The 26,786-nt window shown below is 36.7% G+C and overlaps 1 protein-coding gene across 1 annotated transcript in view; it reads left to right on the top strand.

Annotated features, from left to right (window-relative positions):
* Positions 1 to 26,786, top strand: part of HMCN1 (hemicentin 1) — a 763,653-nt gene that overhangs the window by 624,396 nt on the left and 112,471 nt on the right. The window contains exons 66-74 of the mRNA XM_006901311.1: positions 1,397 to 1,521; positions 1,973 to 2,156; positions 2,655 to 2,752; positions 4,365 to 4,643; positions 13,961 to 14,154; positions 19,655 to 19,736; positions 22,646 to 22,782; positions 24,865 to 25,006; positions 26,276 to 26,420. Coding sequence (XP_006901373.1) covers positions 1,397 to 1,521; positions 1,973 to 2,156; positions 2,655 to 2,752; positions 4,365 to 4,643; positions 13,961 to 14,154; positions 19,655 to 19,736; positions 22,646 to 22,782; positions 24,865 to 25,006; positions 26,276 to 26,420 — 1,386 coding nt within the window. The remainder of the gene's footprint in view (positions 1 to 1,396; positions 1,522 to 1,972; positions 2,157 to 2,654; positions 2,753 to 4,364; positions 4,644 to 13,960; positions 14,155 to 19,654; positions 19,737 to 22,645; positions 22,783 to 24,864; positions 25,007 to 26,275; positions 26,421 to 26,786) is intronic.

Raw genomic sequence — 26,786 nt, 5'->3', positions numbered from 1 at the left:
ATAACAACAATAACAACAACAGATCAACAATCAACCCCTTGACACCAGTAGTCAGGAAATCAGAAGTATTGCACTGGGCGAGTCCACTCTGAGGAGCCTCTGCAAAATACTTAAGCGCAAGTATGCTAGTTTGAAGACTAAGATTTTCGTAATTCAGGACGTGGTCTTCTCAGTCACCTGCTATGCATCAGAGAGCTGGACAACAAATAAGGATGATAGAAGACTTGATGTATTTGAGTTGTAGTGCTGGAGAAGAATTCTGACTATAGAATGAACTGCCAAAAGGAAAACTAGATATATCTTGCAGAAAGTGAAGCCAGGGTGCTTCTTAGAGGCAAAGATGACAAAGTTTCGTGTCTCATAATTTGGATGTGTTATTATGTGAGGTTATTCCTAGGAAAGAGACATGATGTTTGGAAAGATGGGGGTCAGCAAAGGAAAGGAAGACTCTCTGTAGGGTGAATTGACACAATGACTGTAGCAATGCACTCGAGTGTCAAGGATGATGAGGATGATTCAAGATAGGGCAAATTTCAGGTCTGTTATTCACAGGGTCACTATGAGTCACACTCAACTCAGTGGCACCTAACAGCAACAACAACTATCACATTTATAACATGATATTGTAAAGACTATTTGCTTTCAACACTAAGGAGAATAGGTACTATTCTATCCTCTGATAGTAATCTAATATTTTTTTTTAAAAATATCCAGAGTTGTGTTTGCTTACTTGATGATGTGTGAACAAAACTAGTAATACAATCATCTTAATTTATATATCTCTAATGATCTAACTGTATATTTATTATACACTATTGAGTATTTAGAAAAGCTTTAAATAATTTGTAGGGGAAAATTATACAGCATATCGCTACATGATACAGAGTTGTTCGTACCATTTATCTTGTTCTCTTCCCTCTCAGTGAAAGTTTACTCAGTTATTTACAGATGTATTTTTAAATGTTACTATGAGTCGCAGGCGACTCGACGGCACATAACAACAACAACAACATTTTAAAATGTATAATTAATTTATCATTTTACCTAATATTATTCAATTCCATAATATTTATCATCTTCATTTAACTCATATTTAATATTTATAACTAAAGCTAATATATTCTATCTCTGAGGAAAAAAACACATTTTTATTTAGAATTTGGATTGAAAATCCGTAAACTGATTTTGTATACTTCTTTTTCCTTATAAAGAAACATTTGATATATTCTTTGTAGAATTTTAATTGCCTGTAATTTGCATCAGTATTACTAGCTGTCTTTAACAGACTTCTTTCCACTTGTTGAAATCTTCTGCACTATTGTGTCCAAGGTGAAGACTTCATTTTATTGCTCCAGTTAAAAATCAGCTCAGTGCCTCTTCTGTGACCTTTTCATAGGGTGACTCCAGATGGCAGCACGTTAAACATCTACAATGTTCTCAAAACAGACATGGGGAAATATACATGCGTGGCTACCAATCCTGCTGGAGAAGAAGACCGAATTTTTAATTTGAATGTCTATGGTAAGTATGAAATTTCACCCTCTTTTATCTATGACACCTTAGAAAACTATCTTTAAAGATGAAAATTCATCAGTAGGCATTTTTACAATCTGAACATTCTTTTTTTACAATTTGGTACTATTGTTGTTTCCTCAGATCACTCTCATCTCATTGCTGTGGATTTAAAATCAACTCATAGCTGAGCCTCTATTGAGTTTCCAAAGCTAATCACATAAGAGGAGATTTCTCATCTTTATATTTCAGAGCAGCCAGTGAATATTAACTGCCAGAGAAGTGAAGCCTTTAGGTTTATAGCACAACTCCCTATGGAATACATCACCCTGTCCCTACGTGCCCTCTTGTCGCTTAGACAGCAAAAATGTGGGCAATTACAATTGAAATGACTTAAAATAGTAATACACATGTCTTTCTCTTTCTCCACTCCCTTGCCCTCTTTTTCTACATTGCCTAGTTCCACCTGTAATCAGGGGTAATAAAGAAGAAGCAGAGAAACTAATGGCTTTGTTGGATACTTCCATAAATATTGAATGCAGAGTCACAGGAACACCACCACCACAGATCAACTGGTTAAAGAATGGACTTCCTCTTCCACTTTCTTCCCATATCCGGTTACTTTCAGGGGGACAGGTTATCAGGTCAGCCTTTACTGTGTGTGAACAATAAAATATCTGCCATTAAATAACTTCCTTTCATTTAAAGTGTTTCAGAAATAATTTTTTTAAGCTTTAACTGTGTATTCACCCTCCCCTTCAGTAAATTTTTAAAAGAGAGAAAATAACAAAGTTGACATGTGTTTCCTCTTAATTAAAGGTTCATACTTCCTAAATTTGTATAAGACTTTTCATAGATATGTCATCACAACTTTATTTCCATAGTTTACCCTTTGAGCTAAAACCAATTATATAATTATATAATTAATATATAATTATATTAACTGCATGACTTTCATGTTAACATCATTCTCTATTGTATGTTTCTTCACTATTGTATCTCTAAGTGTATATTTGAAAATATTTACTTTACAAACATTTATCTTTTCAGTGGCTTACTGGAGGAAAACTGTATGTAAGGTGTCTGTATTTTGTCTGTATTGAGTGGGATAAAGTTAATTTGCTGAACTGTCTGTCTTCCAGGATTGTCAGAGCTCAGGTGTCTGATGTTGGTGTGTACACCTGTGTGGCCTCCAACAGAGCTGGAGTGGCTAATAAGCAATATAAGCTTCAAGTCTTTGGTATGTAACAGAAACATCCCTTCTACTTTACTACATATCCAGTATCAAGTTCACATTTGGTCCAGAATTAAGTATATGTTTAGAATCGACTTCTTCCTGTAACAGAAATGCTTGGTAAGAATCTTTTTTTCCCCCAATCATTTACATTTTCTTTTATATCATTAATTCCAACTTGTTAATAAAATTCATTGAAATCTCTCATCAAACTCCCCTTATACACTACCTTTCACGTATTGCTAACTAGGGAGGATTAATTTGCCAACATGAATATTTTGGCGACAATATTTGTTGGACTATAAGGATGGGGGAAAATATTGTTCTGATCAGGAATTTGGCATTAAATCAAATATTCATTTTTAAAATGTTTCAATCCAGACAAAGAGTCAAAGAGGAGTATTTCTTATCCAAGGAGAGTTAAGACTGTCTTACAAGAATATGAGCAATTCCTTTAAAGCGTTTAAGACATGGGTGGATACTGGTCTTATGTCTCTCTTTATGTGTGTACATAGAACTAACTCAAAAACTCCTCCTTGGAAATACTGAGATTTGCTGTCCACATTCCTCCATCCCCAAGCACATCTCAGAATAACTAAATAACCTCTTTATAGATTACAGATTACTTTTCTTGGATTATATAAAATTTACATAAGAATCTAATTTTGTTTTATTTATCTCACTTACCCAAAATACACACAAAAAAACCCCACCAAACCCACAACTCCGAAACTTGTTATTATGTCAATTCCAACACTTACCTATTCTATCATTGTTGGTAGGTGCTGTCAAATTGAGCACAACTCATAGTGACCTGATGAACAACAGATCTGAACCTTTTCCTACCCTGTGCCATCCTCACACTTCCTGACAAACTAGAGCCCATTGCCGCAGCCTCAGTGTCAGTCCACCTGGTTGAAAGTCTTTGCCTTCTCTGACCCTCTGCCTTCCCAAGCATGATGTCCCTCTCCAAGGAATAGCTTCTCTTGGCAACATACTTGAAGTAATTTGAGATGAAACATGATCATATTTGCCTCCGAGGAGCACTCTCGCTGCACTTTCTCCAAGACATATTTGTTTGTTCTTTTGACAGTTTATGGGATGTTCAGTATTCTTCTCAATTCTATAGAACAGAATAAAACTATCCTCGTAGGGTTCCTGAGGCTATAAATCTTTATGGAAGCAGACTGCCTCATCTTTCACTCAAAGCAGCTAGAACGGCTGGTGGGTTGGAACCACTGACTTCTTGGTTAGCAACCAAAGCTTTAATCATGATGTCGCCAAGGCCTCTCATTAACTCCACAGAAGAAAGTTGGGCATATGCTACTATAAATTTTGTACTCAATATAAAAAAGACACAAGTGTACATTGAAAAATTGCCTAAATAATGCTTAAAGTGACAGTAATGTAAAATGACCAAATATAGATTTTAGGATCTATAAGATAATATTTCTGGAAGTTTCAGGGCTAATGCTTAAATATTTTAATAGTATACAAACCACATACTTCTTCTATACTAAAGCCATAAAGCAATCATTTATTAATTTTAAAAGCATTTGGCTTTGTCTAAATTACTCTCATACTACAATAATTCTGCCTTTTTTTTTGTTCTCTTTAGTACCACCAAATATGGACAATGCAATGGGAACAGAGGAAATCACAATTGTCAAAGGCAATCCCACCTCCATGGCATGCTTCGCAGATGGAACCCCAACTCCAAGCATGTCATGGCTGAGAGATGACCAGCCACTAGAACTTGACTCCCATCTGACAGTAAACACCCAAGGAATGGTCCTTCAGATCATCAGAGCAGAGACTGAGGATTCAGGAAGGTATACCTGCATTGCTTCGAATGAAGCTGGAGAAGTCAGCAAATATTTTATCCTGAAGGTCCTGGGTATGTAAAATTTTTAACAAATGTAGAATAACTGGAAATTAAGGACAGTAAAAGCTTAATTAAAAACTAGAACTCCTTGTCATACGGCTGAGTCTCAGCATGACCCTCCATTGAGCTTCTGAAGTTCTAAATCATAATAGTAGGAGATTGCTTGTCTTTCTACAACTGAACCACGAGTTGATTCAAACCATCAGAAATATTCAGCCTTTGGGTTAGCATTTCAAAATAGGTTTAATTCTTAGAATCATTATGCAGTTGGAAAAAAAATTGTGATAAGTACCTTATAATTCATATTCTGTTTTAGATTTCACCTTTATTCTTATCTGAACTATGTTTTAGAGTTTTTAAATGTTTTTTGTTTTCATTATTTTTATTTATATTCATTATATTCATTACAAGCAAAATTAATATACTTTTTTAATATAAATTGTGTTTCACACATTCCTCTACTCACATTGTGTTTCATTGTGTCATTCCCATGTATTGTGTTCTATAAAATTAATACCCTTAGTCCATGCCAGTCATTACTTCACCTTTTCAGGTCTCCATGAGATCTTTTCCAATTTCTCCAAACCTCACTCTGCCCACATAACTCTAATTCTTCAAGATTTCCCTTGTACCACTACCCTAAGCCCCCCTTTTTTCCCCTTTGGATTTTTTTATACATCTTTGTATTTTTACGGTAATGATTTTATGCAGTGTTTGTCCTTATGAGACTGAGTTAGTTCACTTAGCATAATGCCTTTCAACCTCTCCCATGTTATGTAGCAATTTTCAAAATCATTGCTCCTGAGTACTGCGTAGTATTCCATCTTATGAACAGACCACAATTTCTCAATCCATTTGTTTGTTGATGAACATTCTGGCTGTTTCCATTTTCTTGCTATTGTGGATAGTGCTGCTATGGACACATCTCTCTTTGTGTCTTGGTTCTATTTTTCTTGGGGTATATTCCTACGAGTGGAATAGCTGGGTCATATGGTATTTCTGTGTTCAATTTTTTGAGACATCATTCTGCCTTCAGAAATGGTTGTACCATTTTCCAATCTCTGTTCATCCTCTCCAACATTTATTACTTGCTGTCCTGTTAAAATTTGTCACTGCTAATGGGATGAGATAGTACTTCACTATGAATTTTATTTGCATCTCCATTATTGCAGTAATTTTGAGCATTTCTTCAGATGTTGGTTGGCCATCCAAGTGTCTTCCTCTGTGAAAAAATCTTTCCATGTATTTTGCCTATTTTGTAATTGGTTTATCAGTCTTTTTCTTGTGAAGGTACTGTAGGATTCTGTAGACTTTAGTTAGAGACCCTTGTCTGAGATGATATTGAAAAATGCTTTTTCCAAATCAGTAGGTTTTCTTTTTACCCTATTAGGAAAAGTTTTTTAAGCACACAAGAATATCTGAAGTATGTTAAATTTAAATTATTATACCTTTTTTGTCCCTGAAATAAAAACTCCTTCTTGTTAAACTGGGAGTTCTGATGGCAATGTCAGGAGTTGCATTGCTAACACAAAAGCTAGGCTTCTCTCGTGGCTCAAATCCACCATCGGCTCCTCAGGAAAAGATGATCAGTCTCTTCTCTTGTGATGTACAATCTGAGACACTCAATGGAAAGTCAGTTATGAGTTAGTTGCAACTCAACAGCAATGAGAGAGGCTTGTAAAACATAATTCATTGATAAAAGTAATAAAACCATTTGATAAGTAGCTTTTTAACTTTTTCCAAGAATTGAAAGTATTATCTGATGATAGCAATTTAATAGGAAAAACATGTTATGTGTTATTCCAAATAGATTTTAAGTGATTCAATCTGTAAATAGTCATTGGAATAGTCATTTCAAACCGTCTGGTTCTATTTATTCTTGTATATATTTAAACTGAATATTTAAAATGTATATTGTATGTTCTCCATGCAAACAAATAGTGTAAAGGTAAAACAGTCTTTTTTCTTGAAGTGAGAAATTTGAGCATGGGAGAGAAAGGAAATTGATTAATAATTATTACTTTTTTTTTTGAGATCTATGTGTGTGTTACTAGGTTTTGGTTACTTATATGCCACCTCCTAGCATAGTACATAGCGACTCTTCCTTTGTGCAGGCTCAATATTGATAAGAGTCCAGGTTAGGTGAAATCTAACATATGTTTTTAGATATCCTGAAATTCTTTCTTATAACACTTATTAAAACTGACTTAAGTATGAAATTTTTTAATGTATTTCACCCCTAGATATTGAACTCTATAAGCACGAAGACCATTCCCATATTATTATTCCTCTTTTGCCCAGTATTTAGCATATTTGACTCATCAGAAATCTTTTTATATCTATTTGTTGGAAGGAATTAAATTGGTTTAGGGATTTTCCAGCTAGATAAGGAGTGTTTCCACTGTTCCATGAGAAAGCAAAGCATGATACTATGGTGTAGATGAGTCTCTATAGAAAGAAATAAGATAGTGGAAGTAATATCCCATAATATTTAGAGGCAAAGGGCAGAAAAATATGTGTTTATGTACATATGCACACATGTGTAGAGGAAGTAATAAATTTCTGCTCATAAATTTACAGCATATGGGAGTAGCCAGAAATTATACATAATCTCATATGCTTCTTTTTTACATATTAATTCAAAACTCAAACTCATTGCTGTTGTGTCAAAACTGATTCATAGCTGACCATCCAGCAGGTTTTCCAAAGCTGTAAATCCTGTGAGAGGAGAGTGCCCATGGCTCTCCCACGGTGCAGCTGGTGGATTTGAACTGCCAGCGAGATATGGCTTTTGGGTTATAGTACCACAACTCCCTAAGGACTCTGCCACCAGAGAATATATGCTTCAAGCCTGCTTCTAGGAATCGTCTGGCACAACTATTGTGTTACAGTATAAAGTGATAGGCACTGGATGTATCACTGACTTAACTAAATATGGTCTCAGTCCTCGGGTTTTCACATTCAGGGTATGTACGTGAACAAGTAATTACTTGTGAGGGTAATGAGGATTACATGTTTAAAGTAATACCTTGTGGGATAGTAAGGTTCAGATATTTCTTTAAGAATAGACTTAAGATTGTAGGATTAAGAGGGGAGTTAGATGGACTTTTGCCTAGATTTCTCACCTACAGGCAAGAAAGAGCTGTAATTGCCCATCTGGACTGATTGAAGCTGAGTTTTACAAACACAAAAGTGGAAAGGAAAAAAAAGGCTGAGAATATAGGCAGAAGGCAAATTGAGAAAAATTTTGAGATCATTTTAGGGAGTTACATTTATTGTAAAGGCAAAAGAAGAAGTGTAAGCAGAGATATGTTATGGTCATACTCAATTTTTTTAAAAAAGAATTTTGAAACAGATTGGAGAATTAAAGAAATGAATATGATCACATAGGCCTGAAAGTGCAGAAGTATATTCTTGCCTAGTGGCAGTGAATTCAGAGAAAAAAACTACACTTTTTGAAATTCAACAGTCTAGGAGCAGAAATCACAGGGAATGAATCTTTTTTTTTTTTAACTTTTATCGTGGTTTTATTCTTAAATCCATTTTATCAGAGATTAGTATTACCACTCCTTCTATTTTGTGGTTGACATTTGTTTGGTATAATTTTCTTCCCAGCCTTTCATTTTGAGTCTTTCTTTCCACTTTTTAGATGTATCTCTTTTAGACAACATATTGATTGGCTTTGTTTTTTTTTTTTTAATCTATTCTGCTACTCTTTTTCTCTTAATTGGCACATTTCGTCCATTCACATTAAATAAGATTATTGGCAAGCCGGATTTTACCGTTGCCATTTTGCTGTGTTTCTTTTTCCATTGTTTCTGGTTTCCATGGTCCATCTACTTTCTTTTGGTGTCACCATGTGAAAAACTTCACTTAAAATTTCTTATAATTTTTGTGTTGTTTTCACAAATTGCTTAGATTCCTTCTTTTCTACAAAGGATCTAGTTTATCCTTCATATTTGATGGAAAGCTTTGCTGCTTCTAGAGTTCTTGGCTGATAAATGTTTTCTTTCGACAGTTTGTATATGCTATCCCATTGTCTTCTAACTCTCATGATTTCTGCTGAGAAATCAGAACTTAATCTAATTGTTTCCCCTCTTTGATTTTCTCACACTACTTTTAGTATTCTATCCCTACCTTTTAATTCGGAGAATTTGACTATGATAGGTGGTATGTTTTCCTTTCTGTGTCTAGTCTATTTGATGTTTGTTCACTGTGCTTCTTGAATATGGATGTCCTCATTCTTCAAAATATCTGGGAACTTTTCTTCTAGTACTTCTACCACAATTTTCTCAGTGACTTCCATGTCACTCTCACATTCTGGAATTCCAATCATATGTATGTTGTTCCTTTTGATCCTAACATGTCTCACCTCTGGTTTTTCTTCTAGTGTGTTTCCAGTGAGGCTCTTGTCTTCCAGCTCACTGACTCTTTGTTCCATCTTTTCGGTTCTACTTTTTTGTCCTACCAGCGTGTTGGAGACTTCTGCCATTTTGGACTTAATAATCTGTATTACATTTTAAAGCTTTTCTATTATTTCCAGTTCTGTGTTGGGTATACTCTGTCTGTCTTGTGATGATTTTTTAAGTTCTTGTACTTCTTTATCTTTTTTTATCATTTATTTCTTTCACATTTTGCTTTTTCTCCCATAGCTGCTCAAGTTGCTCCTCATCCATATATTTTTTCACTGGATTGTTGTCTTGCTCTCCTAATGACTTCAATTGCTTTTCATCCATCATTTGCATTTTCTTCTGTAGCTATTTAAATAACTCCACATCAACATGTTTGTTCTGGTTCAATCTATCTGGAGTACTCATTGGATCTGCTTTATTTTAGGAGAAGGGTTGTTTTGATTTTTTTTTCATGATAACTGAGGTAGACTGCTGCTTTCTTGACATTATGTGAGTCTTTTTTCTTAGTAGATGTTAGGATGTTGTAACTATTTATTGACCCAGGGTATGGCAATGTTGCGTGAAGAACCTGTATATTGGTGCTCCCCTCTGGGGAACAACAGTCAACCAGGAGCAAGATGAAAACTGGGACTCTACCCAGCTTCTTCCCCTTGAGCTTAAGTAATCCCATGAGAGGGAGCTTTAGTGGCCTGGTGGCAAGAAGATGCACTGCAATCCTGAAGGCATGTGGTTCAAATCTCCTAGATGCTCCTCTGGAGGAGGAGCAATATCCTCCTTTGCCAATCAGTCCAATTTGACAGTACATAATAAGGGGGGGGGGACGAAAAGCCATGTGATGTAGCTAGACAGCAGTGTTTAAGGCCATAGTGCCTATGATATTTGTATTCCTGGCGCAGGACAGTGGGGCAGCAGTTAGGTGGTCTCTAGGTGGCAGGACAATGCAGTTTTCAGTTAGTGAGGCAGAGGGATCTCCAGGTAGTGGGAAAGCTGTCTAGTGCTCTGGGTGGGATTGTGGTCTGGCCCACACTGGAACTGCAGCCGCTTACCATGGCAAGCAGTGGTTCTGCCACTGAGCGGGGTGTGGGTGCACCTGAGCTGGGCTGCAACCTTTAGCAGACACCAGAGACGTGGTGGTGGGAAGACGCTCCAGGGCCAACCACACCACATAGGCCCTGATGTCTTGCAGCAGAGTTACGGTCCCATGCAGAGCTTGATTCATGAAGAGCTGAGTGAATTTTGATGAGAAGAAATTGAAGAAGAAAATTGCTAGTTACTAAACAACAACAACAATACAATGAGTAATTTTCCCCGTCAAAGAGTTATTAAGGAAAATACTTTCTTAGTTTTGTTTACCTCATATACATCCAAAGACTAGCTCATGTGCAATTCTTTGTTAACAAAGAATGTTAAATATATCATGAACTGTGAGGTATATAAACAAATCTGTCTTAGAAGTATACTGAAATGTTAGTTATAAGCAAACAAAATGAACCTGGAACTGTTTATCATACCAGATAGCAAGAAAGTTATCAAAGACTATTCCAGGCTCATCTTGTTCATTTTATACCCCAGACCTGTATTAGCTAGTTCAACAAAGAACCTTGGTTCTTTTTAGAGGAAAGTTCTATTCAGAGATAAACCACAGTTTGGTTTGAGGGATGATCTTTGGAGCAGGCAGTACAAGAAAGGAAGCCCTGCAGTGAGATGAACTGACACAGTCACTGTAGCAATGAGTCAGATGTCCCAGAAATGATGAGACTGACTCAAGATAAGGCAAGATTCAAAACAGTTGTTTGTAAGATCGCTATGAGTCATAGTCAACTCTATAACACCTAACAACAACAACTTAAATTTATCTACAATGCTTCAAAATAAATGTTAGTCCTATTGTAATAACCTCTCCTCAGAAAAATTTAAAAAAAAAATTAAAATCCAGCCTACAGCGAGCTCTGGTGACCTAGTGGCAAGAAGCTGCACTGCAATCCCAGAGGTACACGGTTCAAATCCACCAGATGCTCTGCTGGAGAAAGAGGGACAATCTCCTCCTGTACCAGTCAGATCTGATTTGATGGTACACACACACAAAATAATAAGAAAAAAAATTGGAAAAAAATGAAACAAAATAAACCCAACCCAGCCTTCTTGCTTGTTTCTGCTTTCTTGTCCACAGATAGCCATACCACACAGGCCTTTGTGGTCTCTCTGTTTCTGCTCATGTTTTGGAGTTTGTGTGTGTGTGTGTGGGAGGGGGGTATCATGTCATCTAGTATTATTGCAAATGTCTGTGAGTGAGTATTTGCATTTGATATTTAGTTGTTATGTTTGTTCTTAGGGAAGTCTGGTGAAGTAGACTTTGGGAACTGCACTGCCCACCCAAAAGTAGCGCATCTCTGGCTGTTTTAATCCAACAGTTGCTCTGCAGAAGAAAGATAGTAGTCTTTCCATGAGATTTACAGTCTCTGAAAATGCACTGAAGGGTCAGCTCATTCAATTCTGATTTGATGGCAGTGAGTGAGTGACTTAGGAGCCGCACTGCTAACCCAATGGTGGACCTCTCACATGGTTTGAACCCACCAATAACCGCAGAAGGACGAAAAGCAATCTCCTCTTGTGATGTGTTGCTGTTGTTGTGTACCATTAAGTTGAAACCAACCCATACTTGACCCTCCAGCAGGTGTTCAGAGGCTATAAATCGTATGAGACGGACCTCTGGTGGCCTACTGGCAAGAAGCTGCACTGCAATCCCACAGGCTTGTGGTTCACATCCCACTAGCTACTCTGTGGGAGAGGGATGGGCATTCTCCTCCCATTTGATTAACTGCCTCTGAAAACCCACCAGAGGGTCAGCTATGGATCAGTTCCAACTCTGTAGTATGCAACAACAAATCATATGAGAGGATATTGCCCATCTTTCTCCCATAGAATACCCAGTGAATCCAAACCATTTACCTTTGGATTGTCAACATATTTCATTACCACTAATTACCAGAGCTCCCTTAGATTATTTACAGCCACAAAAAACCCTACTGGAGGGCCAACCATAAGTCAGTTATGATTGGACAGCAATGAGTGAGAGTTTACATTTCCTTTTGAATGAAATTTTGGAGATAATAAAAAACTTTTCCACTCTACTCACTATCTCCCCAAAATTCTTTCATTGTAGGAATAATTTACTATATGCTTATTGTTTTTTAAAAAAGCATAAGATTATTGTATACTTAAAATTATTCCTGCTAGTTAAATAATACTGTTAATCTAATTTTGGAGACTTACTCAAATACCATAACCTAATAACTGTGGGGAAAAGGATTTAAATTCAGGTTATCCGATTCCGAAGCCTCTGCTGTGAACCACTTTTGTAAAGCATGTGACTGCTAAGAGGAAAACAGTTATTCTTTGGAGCTTTCCAGCAACTTCTTTGGCTCATTTATAGAAATTCTAAACTGAAAATATCCATAGAACTACTTAAACAATCATTACAAGGTGACTCTGTTTTACAGATAGTTCTAAATTTGAGGTGAGAGTGAGGATTAGTGTTGTTTTTATTGTTGCTAGGTGCCTTCAGGTAAGCTCCAACACATAGCAGCTCTTTGCATAACAGAAGAAGTACTGCCTGACCCTCCACCAACCTCCCAATTGCTGTTGTGCTTGAGCTCATGGTATCAGTTAATCAATTAATTAATCAATAAATTAAGCCCTTGTATCAATTAATCTCATTAAAGATCTTCCTCTTTCTGATGACTCTCTACCAAGCAGGATGTCTTTCCTAAGGCACTTGTCCCTCAGGCAATTTATTCAAATTATGTGAGACAAATCTCTCTGTTCTCACTTCTAAGGTGCCTTCTGACTGTATTTCTTCCAAGAGAAATACAGGATTTCTTTGAAATCCTGAAATAGTATGTTTAGTATTATTTACTGATACCATAAACCAATTGCCTCAGTCTTCCATCTTTTTTTATGCATTGTCCAGTTTTTATATTCATCTGAGGTAATTTAAAGTACTCTGCTATCCTGACAAGCTTTGGAGTGCCCATTGGTGCAGTCACTAACCCATTTCATTGAGGTACTTAATCTCTTTTGATGACTCTCCACATTTACAAGCATGAGGTCCTTTTCAAAGTATTAAACACTCTTGATAACATCAAACTTAATACATTCCATGCTCCCATTATTAATAGTTGTTTGCAGCTGTTGTTCCTCATTTCAAGTCATGCCACATCAGTCAATGCTTCATTGGTTGAAAGCTTTCATCCATACACATCATTATATAGAGACTCTAAGAAGGCAGCTCTTCCCAAGTTGCATTTGAAACACCTCCCAACCTGAAATCACTGTATCAGACGATAAACCACTGCTACTCATAGGACTTTTAAGGGTCCATTCTTTCAGAAATAGATGTCTAGTCCTGCTTCATATCTGTCAAAGCTCCACTTAAACCTGTGCACTCAGGGTTACCCTTCTGGTGTTTTAAATACCAGTGGCATAGATTCCAGTATCACAGCGGCATGAATGCCACCATGGTACAGCAAGTCGACAGAAGAGGAGTAAAACACAACACACTGGTATTTTTAGATACCTCACTTTAAGTACTCAGTACAAGACAGGGTGTGTTTTTCCTCTTTTCCCAAATCCACAAAGTTAAAAAAGAATATTCTAATTATTGGAATTCTGACTAATCCTCTGATAACCTAATGTTTACTTCGTGGTCTATATTGTTTCGATCCATGCCTTTGAAAGAGTTCCTTCCAGTGGAAAATGGTAATAATATCTAAGAATTAACCTGCTTTCCCGCACCCCCTTATTCTAGCCAATTAATATGATATGAGCATAAATCTGAGACAGATAATCTTGTTTTTAAATGAGCATTTATCAAACAGGAAGATCATTTTGTCATTGCTTTTGATTACACTTAAATAGAGCCACCTCATATTAATGGATCTGAAGATTCTGAAGAAATTTCAGTGATTGTTAACAATCTGCTTGAACTTGCCTGCATTGCTTCTGGAATCCCAGCGCCTCAAATTATGTGGATGAAAGATGGAAGGCCCCTTCCACAGACAGATCAATTGCAAACTCTTGGAGGAGAAGGTCTTCGGATAGCCAGTGCTCAGGTAATACTAAAGTCCATGCAATTACTTTATTGTACATTAATCTAATATACAAAAAATGTTAAGAAATTATGTTGTTCAATCTTAATACATCACAGACCTGTGCAACCTTAACAAGGGTAGACTTGTTCTGGCATATGATTGATTAGGTAGTTAGTTACTTACAAGGTCACATGAATAAAAGAAAATTATAAAACAGATCAAGATACCTGTACATTAACTCTTAAAAGTTTTCATATATTTCCTGAAGCAGTTTTTTTGTGCCATTTAACATGGGGAGCTCTGGTAGCCTAGTGACAGGAAGCTGCACTGCAATCCTGAAAGCATGCGGTTCAAGGCCACCAGCTGCTCCACAATCTCCTCCCATGACATTAACTGTCTCTGAAAACCTGTTGGAGGGTTAGCTATGGGTCAATTCCAACTTTGTGGTACACAACAACAACAACATTCAGAAAATCTGCTATCAAGGACATCTGCGTGTTGTAAATGCAATGATGCTCCAGATTCAATTACAAAATTCATCATCTTTTCTTTGTATAATTAATAAGAATGACAGAAGAAGATTTGGTACCTTTGAGTTTTGGTACTGGAAAAGAGAACAGAATAATCCATGAAGTGAAGAAAAAAACAAAACAAAACCCAAATATGTCACGTCTTGGAGGAAGTAAGCCCAGAGTGCTCTTGAGAGGCAAGGATGATGAAACTTCATCTCACATACTTTGAGCATGTGGTTAAGAGGACTAGTCCATGGAAAAGGATATCGTGCTTGGAGAGTGGAGGATAAGCAAAACAGAAGAAGATCCTCAAAAGATGTCTCACCAGAGTGCCTATAGCAATGGACTTGCTTATATCAGGGATGGTGAGGATGGCGTGGGGTAGAACAGGGTTCAGATCTGTTGTTCATATGTCCACTATGAGTCACAGTCAACTCAGTGACACCTACCAACAACAACAACCACAACTATTTCTTAAACTGACAAAATGTGACCCATTATAACTGTATACTGACACTTGAAATGGCATTTTATTTCTGAAATGAACTTGCAGCAGAGAAAGACTAAAAAGATACACTTTTCAAACAATGTTAAATGTAATTGACATTTTAGTTAACATGTGAGGATATATCTGATATATGAGTGCATTAGAGAGCATATCTATAAATGACTTATGGTAACAACTTCTGTTCTAATAAGAAAGGCAAATTCTCAATTCCAGACATTCTCGGTCTGTGCCTTGATGCTCTTATTTTTAAACTGGTAATGAATGAAAATAATATTAATATCTAATTCATATAGTAGAGAATTTAGTAACATAATCTAATCTACATTGCTTAGATTGGTGCCTCAAACTACAAAAATCTAGCATTTAATATTGTTTCTATTGTCATCATTATCTCCTCCATATATTTTTAATGTAAAATAACAAAATTATATAATCATATCCTATTTGCATTTTCACTGAGAAAAGAGGAAAGTAAAGGAATTGGAAGAAGAGAGCTAGTGGTTCTAAACTGTCTGCTGTGTCTGTTGTATGCTCAGCTGTGGGTTCTCTATCACAGCCAACCTTGATAGCAACACTGTGAGGCGATCCCTTTATCCCTCATTCTACAAATCTGAAGAGGTGCAGATTGATTCAGTGCTTGCTAGCCAAGTGCTCAGCCCTTCTCAGTAATGAAGCTGAGACTCCAGTGTGAGTCTAGCTCAAAATTCATCCAGTGGAATTCAGTGAAGTTTTTCCCCATTTCAAAGAATACCTATCTTCCATCCACTCTTCTACATTGAAAAACATCACAATAACTTAGAGAATAGTCAGGCAAAACTCTCAAGCAGACTTGCTGACTCAAAACTCATGGTGGTATCATTTCATCAGGAAAAAAATAAGTGCAAAATAATGTTGTGATATAAAAAATATTATGGAGATGAGAGATAGAATGATAAATATAAAGGAATAATAACAGACAGGAGAAGGACCCCCAGAGGTGCAATGCCTGAATGTCAGCTGCTCATTGAAAGCTCTGTATTTTATAACCACCAGGCACACCCTGTGAGGACAGACCTGGCTGTCTGCTCTTTAAAGATGATATTCTAAACAATGTACAATATTATTGAGAAGAAAAAAGATTCCCTTTTGTAATAATTCTTTAACCTGATTTCTAAAATATTCTGCGTTAGGTCCAACTCATAGCAGCTCGGTACATAACAGAAAAAAAAAAATACTGAATACAAATGTATGCAATCCATGTCTCTGCCTTAAAAGAAATTTCCACTTGTCTGGGAGAAATAAAAGTACATGAGCTAGAATTAGATATGACACAATAATAGAGCTATTAAGCACAATATGACTCAAATTAAACAAACCACTGATCTTGAGTCAACTGAATTCTGAATATGATGACTATCTACTGGGTTTCTGAGGCTGAAAATCTTTCTGGGAAAAAACTGTACATATCTCTTTCATGGAAACTTGAGGGGAATTTGAGCCTCACATAACACTCAATGATATCATGACTCCCTAAAAAGAGTTTAAATGTGACATACTAAATATTATCAAGTAAAAAGAAATGTCAGGCCTTAGGACTTATCTTTATTAATTGTCTCTGTGTTTCCATAGCAAATTTTGATATACCTCTGCCATGTGTACTGCATTATATTTTGCATATGTGAGCTTTGTCTTTTTTTGTATCTATCTGTGTAACAGCTGATTATGCTTGGAACATAATAATATGTAAATTCTAAAATGTGTGGCAGAGACAAAAGTTTTGTAAATTCCATGATACATCTTCAAGGATATGAACATGTACGGCCAAGCACAATCAATAAGAGTGCATCTAAATTCCAAAATCAATCTCCATAATAGTCTATGTGTTTCCTACTGCCAAAGGGGCCCTTTAGAGGAGTGAGGGAAGATCTTCACCCTGAAACCTACAGCGCCCCTTTTCAGCAGGAAGTAGCTAAGAGAATACACCATCCCCTTTTCCTTATGAATCAGGGTGAAGTCTCTCTCAGGGAGGAGAGATAGGGAATGGCAAAGGACACACTGACAAAGGAGATTAATCAGAACTGGCTTCGACAAGCATTGTGGCAATTAGACAATTAAAACAAACATTCGGGGGGGGGGGAGAAGAACGAACTGGGGAGGAGGGTAGAGAAAACAGTGCAACAATGAATGAATGAAAACCCAAAATCTCTGTAAATGTTCACTAAAACTAATAAAATTTAATAATAATTTTAAAAAAGTTTTGTAAAACATCTTCCATGGAATGCTAATCAGTCCTATGACTTATTCCAAAAAGGAAAAAAAAACACCCTAAAACAAACTCTATGACCAACTATATGCGGAAAACTTTACATTCTTGTATACTTCTTCTTTATAAGCCATGATGCATGAAAATACTTGTGTTACATCTTACTCTAATAAAACCTATTTCATTATAAGTATCTCTATTAACATAACACACTTTAGAAAATGTAGCTACAAAGAATAATTGTGAGTACCCAAGATATAAGTCACCTGGAAATATTATGACTGATGGTTAAAGTTTGCCTAAATCAGAGGAAGCATGGGGGACAGTATATGTTGAAAATTAACTGAGTTGCAAAGCAGAGTTAGTGTTTAAATTTTTTAACTGTGATGAAGAAATACTTTAGTCATTTAGAAGACTTTTAAAATTTAAAAGGCAACATACTAGTTGGGAGAAACTTTTTAGGCACCATAATATCCAATAAGGACCTGCGCTGAAAACCTGAAGGCACACAGTTCGAGGCTACCAGCTGTTCCATCGGAGAAGGATGGACAATCTCCTCCCATGCAATTAACTACCTCCGAAACCCTCCAGAGGGTCAGCTATGGGTCAGTTCTGCTATGATACACAACAACTACTCAACCACAAAAAGACAACTCTGACAACATAAATCTCAAACTAAACAGACAGGCATCTGAGAAGACCACTAATACCAGAAAGGGTTGCATTCCTAGAGTAACAAATGCCACAAAGTTTAAAAGGCAGCCTTTGCCCAAGGATAAAAATCAGAAGGCAGGAGGGGTAGGTAGGAAGGAAGTGGAAATTGTTAATTCTGGGGGAATGCAATTGATGTCATAAAACAAAATGTGGTGTGTGAGTTGTTGGATGGAAAAACAGTTCTATAAACTTTTACTTAGATGACAATAAAAAGATTAACAATAAAAAGACAACTCATTCCACAGATGGGCCAAGGACTTAAAACAGTTCATCAAAGATACTCAAATAACCAAGAAGCCTAGCAAATAAACTCATTAGCCACTGACGTTAGCCATTTACTATGGGTGTTACGTGCCATCAAGTCAGCTAGGACTTATAGTACCACCTTGAATTAGCATGCTGTTGCTCTTGTTAGGCACCATCAATTCAGAACTGACCTATAACTGACCCTCCAGGGCATTTTCAGAGGCAGGAAATTGCTTGGGAGGAGAATGCAGCTGGTGTGCTCCTTGGAGGCATGAATGATGAGACTTCGCCTCACATACTTTGAGCATGTTGTTAGGAGGTGCTATTCCATGGAGAAGGACATGATGCTGGGAACGTTGGAGAAGGAGAGGAGGACCCTCAATTAAGTGGATTGACATGGTGATTGCTGCAGTGGACTTTTGTGTCTCAGGAATTGTAAGGATGGTGCAGGACAGAACAGAGATTGCAGAGCTGTTGTTCATAAGGTCATCATGAGTCGTACTCGACAAGATAGCACATAACAACAATAACCCAAAAGTGAAGGCAGGAATACAAATGGACATCTGTACACATTGTTCACTGCTGGTACTTTTTACAATAGCCAAAAAATGGAACCAACTAAAATTCCCACCAACATATGAATGTGTAAAGAAAACATGGTAAACATGTGCAATAGACAACTCAGCCATAAGGCGTCCTGATGCATTCGAAAAAGAATACTGAGCAAAATAAGTTAATTGGAGAAGGGCATGAAAGAAACCAGAGATTATTAGTGGTTACTACATCTAAAAGGGGGTGGAAGAGGGTGGTTTTTTTCATAGAAGACACTGAGTGTATGCTGATAGTGATCGAATGATTTGGAAAATCATAGTGACAGTGGCTGCACTACCTGAAGAATGTAGTATATTGTTCATGTAGAAACTATCAAGATGGTATATGCTTTGTTGTGTATTTTTACAACAATAAAAAGACATAATAATTTTATCATTTTTTTTATTCTTAAACAATACGAGCCCAGTATGCCAAAATTGTACTTATGTGTTTTCTTCAATTTTTTTCTTCATGTTTTTTCTAAAAAGTTTTCACACCTTACCAAAAGGTTTCTTTATAACCTATAAAGTCAATCTTGAATGTAAGAATTTATTTATTCCCAATATTATAAGGACGTCAGAGTTTATGAAGCCTTAATTAGTGTTTTCTGAAGGATACCTTGTTTATTTCATTGAAATGTGAGCACTTACCTTTATCATGAAAACAACATGTTAGGCATTGCTTAATTCACTTGTTTGGATTTTATAGGTGGAAGATACAGGAAGATACACCTGCCTGGCATCCAATCCTGCAGGAGATGATGATAAAGAATTTTTAGTGAGAGTGCATGGTAAATGTGGTAAAATATTCTGTAGACAGCAAGTCATACATCTACCTAGAAGTCATGCATTATCTATACCACATCCAAAATACATTAATGTATTCAATAATATGCGTTTTGCCACATAGATTCTGTTATTTGACTGGACAGATATTTTTTGAGAAAAGTTCAGTTGCGCAGATAGCTCGTATTCATTCCTTTAAAGCCATATAATGTAATTATCGGGAGAAAGATGTGCAGTCTCTTTCCATGTGATTAACTACCTCTGAAAACCTGCTGAGGGGTCAACTAGGGGTATAATCCAATTAGTGGTACACATCAACAACAACACAATGTAATTATGATAAGGAAGAAAATAAAAATTGTCCATAATCTTGGTACACAAAGATTACTTTTTATAGGTTTATTTTTTGCAGAAATATGATCATACACCTATAGTATTTAACTTTTCCTTTGAACTATATGTTGAGAAGATTTTTATATACATAAATACATTTTTATAAAACCAATTTTAGTTATTGTATAATGACCCATTATATTATTATGTCACCATTTATTTACTCCATGGTCTAGTTTTATATGTTGAAATTGTTTTTCACCAATATAAAAAGGTATTGTCATATATCTGTATATCTATATATCTACATATCTATATCTATATAGATTTCTTTGTATGTACATAGTGACCTTTTCTTCTCTTTATTTTGTTGTTGTTATGTGCCATCAAGTCAGATCCATCTCATAGCTGACTCTTTAGTGGATTTTCAGAGATAGTAAATTGAGCAAGAGGAGATTGCCCTTTTTTCTCCTGTGGAGTAGCTGGTAGATATGGACCACATACTTTTGGGTTAGCAGAACAACTTCATACCTCAAGGACACCAGAGCTCTAATTATCTCATTTGGCTGAATTTCTGTAAGTTCATTTACGTAGTTAAGCTTGCAGCATGTGTGTGCATGCATACACACACACACACACACCTGATGTATTTTGAAGACTTTAGAAATTTATTGTCAAATTATATTTTAGAATATTTGGAGCAGTGAGGTTCTGAACAATACTGTTTTAGCATAGAAATAATTATCATTAATCATGAAGATTGACACTTTAGAAACAAAACAAAAGGCTTGATTCATTCTCAAAGCCATGGATTTAAATGGTCCTCATGAATATCCCATAGATTACCAAAAGAACAAACATACATGTCTTGGAGAAAGTGCAGACCAGATGCTCCTTGGATAGTGAAACTTCATTTCACATACTTTGGGCATGTTGTTAGGAGAGGCTATTCCTTAGAAAGGGATATCATGCCTGGAAAGGTGGCAGCTCAGTGAAAGATAGGAAGAGTCAGAAGAACGCCAACAAACGAGATAGACTGACACACTGACAGCATCAGTGGACAAGGATGGCACAGGGTAAGATATAGTTCAGATCTGTTGTATATAGGGTTGCTATGAATTGTACTCTACTTGACAGCCCATAACAACAATAAAAATAGCCCATTCTCAAGGATGGTGAGACATTGTCTCACATACTTGGACATGCTGTTTGGAGGAGCCAGGCCTTAGGAAAAGACTGCATACTGGGATACTGCATAGGTACAGGGTCAGAGAAAGAGAAGAAGACCTCAGCAGGATGTGCTGACACAGTGACTGTAACATTGGGCATAACAGAGATGATGAGAATGGTGTAGGATAGAGCAAGGTTCACGTCTACTAGTTCATAAAGTCACTATGAGTCGTAGTCAAGTCAGTGGTAGCAAAAACAACCTCTAACAATGCGTGCACGCGTGTGCACGCACACACACACACACGCACGCGCGTTGTTGTTGTGTACCCTTGAGTTGGAACCAACTCATAGATGACCCTCTGGAAGCTTTGCAGAGGCGGTTAATTGCCTATCCTTCCACAGAGCGTCTGGTGGATTTGAAATGTGTGCCTTCAGATTTACAATGCCGTCTGTTATTACGAGGTTTACAGAGCGCACGCGCGCGCACACACACATATACACACACACACACACACGCACACACACACACACACACACACACATAAATGCCATTAATTGACACGTAAATTTGACTCCTAAGAATAACATAAAAAGATCACTGTAGAGAATTATATACATTTCCAAAAACTGACATGGCAATACCCTAATTAGGTAGTTTTAAAATCTTATGTTCAGAAAAAGTTATCACAAAGCACGGAATCTAGAAAAGGGATTGAGGACCCTTATGATACAGTGGTTAAAATGCTTGGCTTCTAAGTAAATGCTCAGTGATAAGAAGTCACTGGACACTCCATTGAGAACTCTGGTGGCCTCATGGGTAGAGAGTTATGCTGCTAACCCAAAGGTGAGTGGTTCGAATCCACCACCTCTCCACAGGCGAAAGATGGGCTGTCTCCTCCTGTGTGACTTACAGCTTCTAGAAACCTACTGGAGGCCTAGCTGTGAGTTCATTCCAACTCCATAAGCATGAGTTTTAGTTTTATTTTTGAGAGTTATTCAGTGGAAGAAAATGTGGCAAGATTTTCCCATAAAGATTTACAGCCTTGGAAACTCTATGAGACAGTTCCATTTTGACCAATAGCACACTGTACTCAGAATCAACAATAGCAACAATTTTTTTCCCATTTTCTTTCTCTTTGCTTCAGTTAATTTTGCTGTCAAATGGTAATAATATATGTCATTTATCCTATCATTCATGCGGCTGTTGGAATAATTTTACTACTTAGTGCATTTGAAAGTGCTGAGTAAAGTAAAACTTTTCTTCAATTTATATTGTAAATAAATAAAATAATGTTTTACATTCAGACTTCTTGATAATAATGAAACTAACCTTTGAATCTCTGTGAGAATTTTAATCATTTTATATGTCCTTGATTGAAAAAGGCTTTTATGTATTTGTTCTCACATCCAGTACCCCCTAACATTGCCGGAACTGATGAGCCCCAAGATCTTACTGTAATACAGAACAGACAAGTGACGTTGGAATGCAAATCAGATGCAGTGCCTCCACCTATAATTACCTGGCTCAAAAATGGGGAACAGTTACAGGTAAATCTTTTATTTGCTTCTACAGATTTCATTTTGCAGTGCCCTCCAAAAATTATATGTGAGGTCTTTGCTGGAAGACAAGACAAAACAGTATCATCCTATTGGTTATTCAGCATTGTTGCCATGGGTACAAAGATTCCTTTGATTCGTCCTCTTCTCCCAGTCTTTACTGGTATATTCATATCTACTTATAAACCAAAAGGGAGCCCTTGTGGTGGATAGGAAATAGTATTGTCAATTGAAAGATTATTGTGATGTTGTTGTTGTTGTTGTTGTGTGCTGTCTAGTTGGAACCTACTCATAACAAGACCTCCAGTGGATTTTCAGAGACAGTAAATTTCATAGGAGGAAATAGCCCACCTTTCTCCCATGGAACAGCTATTAGACTCAAACTGTTTGCCTTTGGGTTGACAGTGCAGCTTCTTACCACTGTTTATTGTTGTTATGTTCCATTGAGTCACTTGCAACTCATAGTGACCCTGTGTACCACTAGGGAGTTTTAATCCACCAGCTGCCTGCAAGAGGAAGATGGCCACTCTCCTCCAGAGTGATTTGCAATCTCTTAAAACACACTGGAGGGTCAGGGATGAATTGGTGATGACCCAATGACAGTGAATTTTAGAGCTATACACCAAAAGACATATGTTCAGACTCAAGAAGACCTAATTGACCAACATATCTATTGTAACTCTAATATCTTTTTAAAAAGTAGGTAAGAAACAGTCTAGCAAGAAGTTAGTACTGTTTGCTGATGCTTATAGAAGAAAAAGCACTATAAAGATCAACTCTAGACATTTTTATTAGCCAAAAATTGATATAACCATATCAAATTTAAAAGTTAAAATGCAGTCCACAGAAATTGTCGTCAGGTATCTAGATCCTTCTTTCACCTTCAAAACTGTTCCCTTTGTCCTGGATTCCAAGCAGCAGACTTTCCTCATACAGTGACAGAGATTGCCTTCAGAATTATACTATCACAATTAAAGGAGATACCTTTTCTCCCAATGCTTTTAATCAGCCATCCTGAGGAGGGTTCTGTTGGATCCAACTCAAGTTATCTGTCCCTCCTTGAATGGATAATTTTAGTCAGAAGAAGTGTTAGCACTGAATGTATGCTTATCTTAGCCACACTAAGAAATAGTTCTGTAAAAGGAGCAAAGGCAGCATGGGGAAGGCCGGGTCTGACTTCTAACTCCACAAATGGGAACTGCCTTCATAAACAGCATCCAAAACTAACAAAACTAATTCCCAGGAGGTCAAACATGTCTCCCACATTCCCATACCTATTTCTACTAATTTCAACACCAATCCTACTGATCTACGAGATTTAAAAAATCTGTTGCAGTAGCTTACTGACCACATGGAACCATATTCACCATTATGGGGTTTAATGAGATAAATTAATAGTAGTATACAATTTCTCAATCAGGAGAGGTTCTGAATTGTGCTCATAGGCCATTCAGACTTTAGCCTTGGAGCTTTAGGCCAGTGTTACGAAGTTTTCTCAATCCTGCCACGTATGTCGTCACCCCTGTTTCACCAGCAAGCTTGCACAAAGATTCTGGGTCCAAAGGGTAGCTCTGCTTCCAAAGGGTAGTCCCAAGTCAGCTCTGTTCCACATCTGTTGTCTGGTTCTTTGCTGTGATTGCTGCTGCTGCCACCCTCCTGTAGGTCTGGCTGGCACAAGGATCTCTAGCCCTAAACTATGCTCTCTGCCTTCTCTGCTTCTTCTTTGCTGATAGTAAGATTCTCAAAATCTGCCACTGAATCTGCTCAATTTATTCGCAGTAGTAGCTAACTCCCTTGAGGATAGGCTAACACATCCTATTTGCATGTTCCCACCCATCTATCCATGTAGCAAAGTTAAAGTCAATCAGTGGATAGAAAAGCCATTTTGAACAATAAATCCTTGACATCATAAGTTCTCAAGAGTTTTTGGTGCCAGAATAATAATTAGAAGGCAGACCAAGTATAACAGCATACGGAAATTCTACAGTTCATTAGTTATGTTTGATACAATAAAATAATATTTTATTCCTTTTTTCTGACATTTGAATTGTAAATTTTACTTGCTGAATCCAGGCAACTCCTCGAGTAAGAATCCTGTCAGGAGGAAGATACTTTCAAATCAATAATGCAGATCTAAGTGATTCAGCCAATTATACTTGTGTTGCCACCAACATTGCAGGAAAGACTACAAGAGAATTTATCCTCACTGTAAATGGTAAGAGAAATTGTAATCACTTTACAATTGAAAAATTAAGCTGAAAACATTTAAAGTAAAAATACAGAGTTATTTCCATATGCATGCTAAATGAATACTGTGCTTATGTGTGTTGAGTTGTTGAGTTGGGTATTTTTTTTCCTTTTGGGAAAAAAAATATCACCTATGAGATATTGAATTTGTATTTGAGCTATATTTTAAATAAAATCCATTTATATATGATTAAAGGTATATGACTCTCTTAAGTAGTCACATATGCCAGATTGTTATTCGTGCACACTGTTGTTTGTTTAATTGACAAAATCAGAGTCATTGAAGAATCAATGTATTAAGTCCCTGGATAGTGAATTGATCATGATGTAATTCACTGTTAATGATAATGGTATAAGTGTTTAGATGTGGAAGACAAAAATCAAGAGAACACTGTAGATAGAACTCTAATTCTATTAAAGATAAAATCTAAATGAAATAGTGAAGTTTGTAAAGAATCCAGTTACATATACAATAGATACTATTTCTTTAAAGTATTCCATTCTGGATTTTAATATATGACATTGTACAGGGTTGTTAATCCACACAAGTTGATATATAACATTAAATTTCAAATATAATTCTTCTATTCCCAGACACACTCAATGTTTAATACGATAAATGTTCTGAGACTTCCATGATTAATCACAGATGTGCAGTTCATTAAAGCAGACCACTTTCTGTTCTTTATTTAACATGAACTTGTTCCAATATTAACATTTTTCTGACCATTACTTGCTCAAAGAGAAATTAGAAGTAACATTTTTAAGTTATATCAGACCAGATCCTGTTTTTATTGAAATGTCTCTCATAGATGGCCAATTTCACAGAGCATATCAGGGATTTAAAATCCTCCTCCCTCATCAATGTTTTCTTTTTAAACGCCACAAATCTTAGGCAGGACTTTAAGAATTAGACACCAGTTCTAAAACTGAATAAGATTTGGTGGCCTAGTCTGTAGGAAGTTGCCCTGCTAACCTAAAGGTGGCATTTCTCTGCCAGTTCAAATCCATCAGCTGCTCTGTGGGAGATAGATGGTCAGTCTCCTCCTGTTTGGTTTACAGTTTCAAAAACCCACTGGAAGAAAGGTATCCCAGTTTCACCTAGAAGGCAATGTGTGAGTAAGTTAGCACTAGACGAAGCTATTCCTGTGATTCAGTGCTCTCCTTATCTCTCCCAGCACTTAACTCAACCTGTTCTTAGTGTAATTTTATTTTTCACATTGTATCTTATGTGCAGTTCCTCCAAACATAAAAGGTGGCCCCCAAACTCTAGTCGTCCACAGAAATAAGTCAATTGCTTTGGAATGCCTTGCTGAAGGTGTGCCAACACCAAAAATCACATGGAGAAAGGATGGAGTTGTTCTTGCTGGGAATCATGCAAGGTAATAACTCTAAAAAGGATAAAATGTTCCAGAAGACTGAAATACAAAATCCAAAATTGTTTTCCGAGATGTTATTCTGATCTTACTCTATTTGTTGTTAAGAAGCCCTGATGGCGACTGGGAAAAAGTGTTTGGTAATGACATATCAGATAAGGGGCTTATATCTAGAATTTATAAAATACTCGAGCACCACAACAAGATAAAGGTAAATAATCCAATAAAAAATGGGCACAGGTTATGAACAGACACTTCACCGAAGAAGACATTCAGATGGCCAACAAGCACATGAAGAAATGTTCAAAATCCCTAGCTCTGAGAGAGATGCAAATCAAGACAACTATGAGATATCATCTCACCCCAGTAAGA

Source organism: Elephantulus edwardii, unplaced genomic scaffold (assembly GCF_000299155.1).
Source record: "Elephantulus edwardii isolate Elephantulus edwardi_28Jun2011 unplaced genomic scaffold, EleEdw1.0 scaffold00318, whole genome shotgun sequence".
Lineage (NCBI taxonomy): Eukaryota > Metazoa > Chordata > Mammalia > Macroscelidea > Macroscelididae > Elephantulus > Elephantulus edwardii.
Note: the sequence above shows the minus strand (reverse complement) of the source record. Positions and strands in the feature narration are given on the sequence as shown.